Source organism: Cebus imitator, unplaced genomic scaffold (genome assembly GCF_001604975.1).
Source record: "Cebus imitator isolate Cc_AM_T3 unplaced genomic scaffold, Cebus_imitator-1.0 Scaffold129, whole genome shotgun sequence".
Taxonomy (NCBI): Eukaryota; Metazoa; Chordata; class Mammalia; order Primates; family Cebidae; genus Cebus; species Cebus imitator.
This window is the reverse complement of record NW_016107444.1, coordinates 5594969-5602990: the sequence shown is the minus strand read 5'-3', so window position 1 is coordinate 5602990 and position 8022 is coordinate 5594969. Positions and strand designations below refer to the sequence as shown.

At 36.6% G+C, this 8022-nt stretch overlaps 1 protein-coding gene across 8 annotated transcripts in view; it reads right to left on the bottom strand.

Moving 5' to 3' along the window:
• Positions 1-8022, bottom strand: part of NKTR (natural killer cell triggering receptor) — a 46298-nt gene that overhangs the window by 31507 nt on the left and 6769 nt on the right. For all 8 annotated transcript variants that reach the window (XM_037742912.1, XM_017540969.2, XM_017540970.1 and 5 more), the window contains exon 3: positions 456-530. In XM_037742912.1, the coding sequence (XP_037598840.1) occupies positions 456-530 (75 nt within the window). The remainder of the gene's footprint in view (positions 1-455; positions 531-8022) is intronic.

Sequence of the window (8022 nt, the reverse complement as noted above, 5' to 3'; positions counted from 1 at the left end):
CATATGTGCATCCAAGTACGGATTTAAAAATTTTAGTGTGTTCTAATTTTAAAGCAACATTATGGATGCTGCCTGCCCCCATGTTTTCTATTTATTTAAAATTTATTGTAAAATTTGGAATGCTGTATTTTTTTTCAAAGTAGTGAAATTCATAAAATTCTACCAAGACAAATCAGTTTCAAACGTGTGCTATCATTTTATAAATTAAAATGTACAGGGAAGATTCCATTATATAGATTCTTACTCTCTCTTTCATTTTTGAGATCATTCCTTTCTAATCTCTTTCCCTTAAGAAATGCTTCCCTGATTTCATATAAAAGTCAGTATATAGTAACTTTTTTTTAATTCACAAAATTCATTTCACAGTCCATTATTATTCCAGGAAAATACTCTGTTCAGCAAGGCAAACTGTAAGCCACAGCTTCTCATTAGAAATAATTTAATAATTCACTTACCTGAGCATAGGCAAAGGAAGTTTTTGCATGTTTTTGGACATATGTCTGAGAAGAGCTGAAACATAATGCGACCAACTGAAATAAAACACACAGGGAAAAACATAGTAAGCAAGTTAAATATATCGCATTTAAATGAGAGAAAAAAAATAGGGTGAACAAATTAGAAAGTCTATTTTGTAATTCACTTTAATCTTTCAAAAGATATAACGGGAAAGCATTTAATTGGGTGATACCTATGAAGAAGACCACCACTTTGTTATTCTTAAAATTTACATTCAGCCAAAGTGTTTCTAGCCCCAAATTTATAGGATTTTAAGTGTGTTTTAAAGGAACTTTATATTATTAGATTCCTTGTAGTGCTGTCCCCTGTCAGAACTATGAATCTTCTTTAAAAATACTCTCAATAGTTGTGTGAGATATGCTTGAGCCCTTCCAGTGATGAGAGTGTATCAAAAGATAGTCATTCTGGCAAGTACTGTTAAAAAGAAAGGTTTCTTCCTTTAAGCACGAACTGTTAAGAGCCACCTTTCTGAATTGTACCAATTACACTTAAAACTCACATTTTAAGCCGGGCATGGTGGCTCATACCTATAATCCCAGCACTTTGGGAGGCGAAGGCCAGGAAGATTACCCAAGGTCAGGAGTTTGAGACCAGCCTGGGCAACACAGAAAGACCCCGTCTCTACAAAAAATTTTAAAAATTAGCTGAGCATGGTGGCACATGCCTGTAGTCCCAGCTATTGGGGAGGCTGAGGCAGGGGGTTCACTTGAGTCTAGGACTTCAAGGCTACAATGAGCCATGATTGTGCAGTGAGCTTTGATTGTGCCACTGGACTCGAGCCTAGGTGACAGAGCAAGACTCTTAAAACACCACCTCATATTCTATTCCGAGAGAGGAAAAAGAGAAGAGGTTATGGTTCCTTACAACATACATGAAATTAAAAGGAACAAGTCTGCAACTTCAATTTAACTATGCCAGAGAGAAATGGTTCTCAAACTGTGGTCTCAGGACTCTTTTAATCTCGTTATTGGACTTTTGTTTATATGGTTCATATCTATTGCTATATACTATATTAAATGTCAAAACTCAGAAATGTTTAAAACACAAGAATATACAAGCAGACGTTCCATTAGCTGTCAGAGAAGTGATATCATTACATATTAATATATAATCTCTGGAAAACTTGACCGTATATTCACAAGAGAAAGAGAGCACAAAAGGCAAATCAAAATCTTAGTATTATTATAAAAATAGTTTTGACATTATGGATATGTTGAAAGCACATCAATAAAATAAGAAATGTAGTTCTGATTTGCAATTAATTACTCTCTTGAGTTCCTTTTCCCTATATTCTACAAGCTCTTTTCCATTATAAACATTTTTAATTATTCAAAAGGACTTACAGAATAAATAAAATTAACTGTGGACCACGCATAAATCATGTTCAGAACAGATACAAAATGATTCTATGTATCACTAAGATTTTAATTTATTCCTGGCCATATCAGTCAGTTCCTCTGAGGAAGAAACAATGACACTGCATTATAGACATCCTTAATGGGTAAAGCAGTATCATGTGATTAGAACTTCCTGTGTCAACACTCTTAGCCTATAGCTTTAAAATAGCCAAACTGTAAAGCAATTTCAAAACTTTGTAGGTGACATTAAAACCTAAAGGAATGAAGAAAAAGATGAAAGAAAGCAAAAAGAAGGACAAGACTTTCAAGTAGGGAGCAATGTATCTAAGTTCATTTCAGAATTAAATACCTATAATATCAGTAACTATCACTGTTTGTATTTATATGGAAACATTTTACCTGTACAATAAATATATTTTCATCAGTCCTCAAAAATCCCTTGGAAATGGCTTAGGTGGTGTCAAGTTCAAAATCAACCAGCTCTGCATACCAGAACAGAGACTTAGATCTTTGCAATCCCTGTAAGATGGCTACTTTTCAGGATAAAAGACATAATCAAAATGTAGGCCTTTTCTTTAGGATCATAGTGACTTCAACTCAACCTGTTGCTGAAGTTACTATGTTGCTGTTGCTGTTGTTTTCAAAAACTCCTAATGCCACAAAATAAAAGCCGGTCAAAGTTTCAAATGCTTTTAGTTCCTCCTTAACAGAGGATTAGAAATTGTGTACCCTCCAGCAGTAGAATACACTTGAAAACAGTAGAAATGTGATTACATTACTATCCAATATTTGGAGGAGAACAGCAAACTAAAGTGGCTTTAAAAAAAAAAAAAAGTCTTGGCCAGGCACGGTGGCTCACACCTGTAATCCCAACACTTTGGGAAGCCGAGGTGGGCCAATCACCTGAGGTCGTGAGTTTGAGACCAGCCTGGCCAACATGGTGAAACCCCGTCTCTACAAAAAATACAAAAATTAGCCGGGCATAGTGGCAGGCACCTGTGATCCCAGCTATTCAGGAGGCTGAGGCAGGAGAATCGCTTGAACCCAGGAGACCGAGGTTGCAGTGAGCGGACATCACGCCACTGCACTCCAGTTTGGGTGACACAGCAAGACTCCATCTCAAAAACAAAACAAAACACACACAAAAAAACTCACCTCTAATATCTTACCCTCTTCTAGCTTGGTACAGAAAAGAAACAATTTCTTTTGCCCTCTTAACCTCATGGGACAAGGGATAGAGCGGAGGTTTTATCTCCTCTGTGGCATTATGTTAAGAGCAAAAGAAAAAAATAGAACAAAACTGAATTGTTTTGGCCTCAATAACGTAGTACAAGGTTAAACACTGGCACATCAGAAAAATAATCTTAAAATCCTGAAAAGAACACATTAACCCAATCAGGTTTGCAAGGTATGACAAAGGCTAAACTATGGATATTCAGACATTAGTTGAGTCTACTTTCCTAAGTTAAAATGTTTGTATGTATGCAATTTGAAGGGTTTAAAAACAAAAAGCAAAGTCAAAACAAACAACAACAATAAAAACAGGAATTATGATTTCTACCTATAAAGAGGTAACCTAGTATTCCCTTCAAACTAAAATCCTAAGATTGAACATTACAGGATACAGATCCGCAAATACTAACTTGAAGCTCATTGGCAATATTAACAAGTTTTCAACACATTTTAAATTGAATTGTATTATTTTACAAAAAACAGGATACCATGTGATGATTCTTTTATTTTGAAACTCAGACAATATTCTAAAGATATAGTCTTTAAAGAAAAAAAGCCAATGTGGTTCACTAGTCTAGTTATTAAATATTTTCAGTGATGGCAAGCATAAACTATGATTACAAAACATATTGAAAATAAAAAAATTAAACTGTAGTTACGATAAAGAAAAGACTTGGAATGAATTTGCAGAAGACTCTCTGGCTCCCAAGCTGATGAGAAAAATGAATGTGACAGTAACCCCATCTCCGTAAAGAGTTAAGAACCCCTGCTGATGATGACTCTTTGGAAACTAATTGCTGCTGCTGAATGAATGAATAAGATCTAAGAAAAATTTGTTACTCAACAAATACTACTTATAATCTGGTGAAATTTAGTAATCTTTTAGAATCAGTCGATGCTGGCTGGGCATGCCTATAATACCAGTGCCATGGGAGGCAGAGGCCAGAGAATCTCTTGAAACTAGGAGCTCAATAATCAGTCAATACTATTGATAATATTCTTATATATAGTCTTCCTCCACAGAATTAACGTTATGCCAATAAAAACACAGCTCTGTAATGGTAAGACTAAAATCTGTTAGTGTAAACATTAGTGTGTTGCTTTTATACACAACTAAGGGCAAAAATTACACAAAGTAGGCCAAGTTTCTAAATTTAATCTGAAAATACCAACATGTAGATCCTTAAAAACAAGACAGGGAAACAATATTAAGATTAATCAGGCAATATTGACACATGTCAAGCTTTGGCTACAGACAGGAAAAGTCAAGACATGTCTGTGTCATGTTGGAGATCCTGATTTGCCCACTAGGTGAAAGGAATAAAATCAGCAAGTACACAAATGGAATAAAATCAAACACCATCTTTGAATACTGTTCCTTGTTCTCAGAAATAGTTGCAATGGAACTGCAGATACAATGGTTTAAAAAGGAGACATGATGCATTATGTACAAAGAAGATATGGCAGTTGGAAAAGTGAGCATCAATTAGAAAACTGCTGCAGGAGTTGACATACTACAGAAGGCAAAGAATAGCCCACAGAAAAATTAATTACCAGCAAGGGGTGAGGAAAAGGGCACAGGTTAAGAACAGATCACATTAGGTAGGCAGAGAGCAAAATCTAGGGAGAAGACTGAGAAAAAGGAGCAGCATTTCAATAAAATTGGGGCATTTACTCAAATATTATCTACTGCGATCTTACCCATATGTCAGAGAATCCAACAGTGTTATATACTGTTGTGCCTGAGTTTCAAGAAGCTCACATCTTGGCTGGGAATGACACATGGAAATGCAGTTGCTATACAGTATGAGGAGCCATTGGTAAGGACACTTATATACATAAACTAGGTCTGACTGATGTGTGTGAACACAGAGAGGTAGGGACCATGACTACTTTACTTACCATTATATCACCAGGGACTTGTGTAGTGCCTGGTACACAGGTGTTCAATAAATATTTAATAATAATACTCAAAATTATTCAAAGACAGATTTACAAAATATGCTTTCATAAATGAATACCCAAATATACAGATCAAAATTATTCACTATGTGCCAGAATAAGTTATGTAAGTGGACCACCACCAAGATATCAATTAATAAAGCTATTTATTTTTGGGGATATAAAGGGGAAAAAAAAAAGGCTCCTAGTATCCAGGTAGTAGCATCATATCGCTAACAAAGAAAAAAGAAAGAAGACCAGCTTTAGACACGTTACATTACAAACTGGAGACAACAGAGCATAGTCTACCATTTTTAAGGAATAATATGCTGTGAAACAAGAATTCTACACCTAGCAAAGGAAATACAATAATTACATTTAATCCTGAAATATCTACTTGAATACATATGCTTAAGATGTAAGTCAAAGAATGAATGAATGAGAACAAACTGGTAGGAAAAGAGTGGCATTGAACACTGAGTCTATTACATTACAAAATTAAACCTAAATCACTCTAATCATGGTTTTTTTTTTTTTTTTTTTGAGACGGAGTTTCGCTCTTGTTACCCAGGCTGGAGTGCAATGGCGCGATCTCGGCTCACCGCAACCTCCGCCTCCTGGGTTCAGGCAATTCTCCTGCCCCAGCCTCCTGAGTCGCTGGGATTACAGGCACGCGCCACGATGCCCAGCTAATTTTTTTTGTATTTTTAGTAAAGACGGGGTTTCACCATGTTGACCAGGATGGTCTCGATCTCTTGACCTCGTGATCCACCCGCCTCGGCCTCCCACAGTGCTGGGATTACAGGCTTGAGCCACCGCGCCCGGCCTCTAATCATGGTTTTAAAACAAAAGGAAATGAGGCCAGATGTTACAGCTGCCAGGTCTGACAATGCAAAAAGTATTAATTATGGTTTTAAATGTTAAGAGTATTAGAAAACAAAGTTACGTAACGGCAATTTTTTTTTTTTAATGCACCATCTAAAAATGTTCTTTTGAATAGGTAATGTTCCATGATTCAAAAATCAGTGGAAAAAGGTGCAGAATGAGAAGCCTTGGTCCCACCCCTATCAACAGGTATGCATTTTCATTAATTTTCTGTGTATTTTTCCAGTTTATTTTCATACACAAGCAAACACTAACATAGTCTCATTTTTCTCCCTTTAAAAAATGGTAGCATAGGCCTGACATGGTGGCTCACGCCTGTAATCTCAGAATTTTGGGAGGCCAAGGTGGGTGGATTATCTGAAATCAGGAGTTCGAGACCAGCCTGACCATTATGGAGAAACCTGGTCTCTACTAAAAATACAAAATTAGCTGGGCTTGGTGGCACATGTCTGTAATCTCAGCTACTTGGAAGGCTGAGGCAGAAGAATCGCTTGAACCCAGGAGGAGGATGTTGCAGTGAGCCGAGATCGCACCATTGCACTCCAGAGACCAAAACTCCATCTAAAAAAAAAAAAAAAAAAAAGTAGCATATTATGCACACTGTGCTGCACTCTGTCTTATTTACTTACTAACATACTATGAACTTTTCTCATGCCTGTGATGTAAAAGTAATTTAAGTTATTTTATTTTTTAAGAGACAGGGCCTCACTCTGCCCATAGGCTGGAGTGCAGTGGCACCACCTCTCCTCACTGCAGCCTCAACCTCTTGGACTCAAGCAGTCCTCCTGCCTCAGGCTCCTGAATAGGTGGGAACATAGGGGCATGCCACCACACCTGGCTAATTTTTGTATTTTCTGTTGAGATAGGGCCTCACTATGTTGCCCAGGGTAAAAATAATTTTAGTTGGAGGAAGGTAGTAGGGCATCAATAAAAACCAAAATGAAGGGTTTGGACTGGTGAAAGAAAATACATATCCTCATACTTCACAGTAGGAATCAACAGGTAGACTTTCCTGAAGCAGACAGAGAGGAAATAAGGGATAAGGCATACTTAAGCAGGTATTCACCTGTAGAACTAAAAATATTTTAAATCTTTCAAGCTTCTTTGGTGGGAGGGACAGCAGCCTAGTAAAAGATGTAAAACAAAGGAAATGTCTTTTAAATCATTTGTATTTGTCAGTTAAAAAAAAAAAAAAAAAAAAAAAAAAAAAAAAAAGAAATTAACATATAAGACCAAAACAACTCTGTAATTTATTTAGCCACATGAAGCTTTTTCCATGACATGTCCATAAACACCCAGCTACAGGTTTGCTGTGTGACAGAAAAGCAACACTTTTATATTGTTTCAAGTACTGTTGTTTAACCTTTATGTTAGCAACCAATCTTATCATTTAGCCTACCTAATACAAGATGTTTTCATATAAGGGTAAACTATATAGTCAGTAAAACTGATTATACATCAGGAGGCTGAGGTGGGAGGTTCATTTGAGGCCAGGAGTTAGAGGCCGCAGCACGCTATGATCATGCCTATGAACAGCCACTGTATTCCAGCATGAGTAACAACACAGTGATACCCTGTCTCTAAAGAAAAGGTAAAAGAAAAAAATTTTTTAGGGACGGTGTGTTGCTATGCTGCCCAGACTGTTTGATTTCTAACTCCTGGGCTCAAGCAATCCTCCTGCCTTGGCCTCCTGAAGTGCTGAAATTACAGGCATGAGCCACTGTGCCCAGTCAAGAAAAAATAAAAATTTAAAATAAAGACAAAATATTAAAAATGTTTAAAAAGTGACTACATAAAGTTTAACTGGTGTTTAATAAACATTGCCGAATTAAGAATCAGGCTCCAATTCTTTGTGCAAGTATACATACACAGTTAAGGAGTGAAAGAAGGAATTCAGGATTTCACTCTATAGTAGTAAGACTCCTGGACTTTAAGAAACAGTCTCTGGGAACAAAAGGGGCCAAAATCAAAGGTCTGTCTGCACAATACCTAAATGTGAAAGCCCCTTACTTGACACAGTGTCTGCAGTCCTGCACATGCAATACTTAAAGCAAATTTTTTTTTTTTTTTTTGAGACGGAGTTTCACTC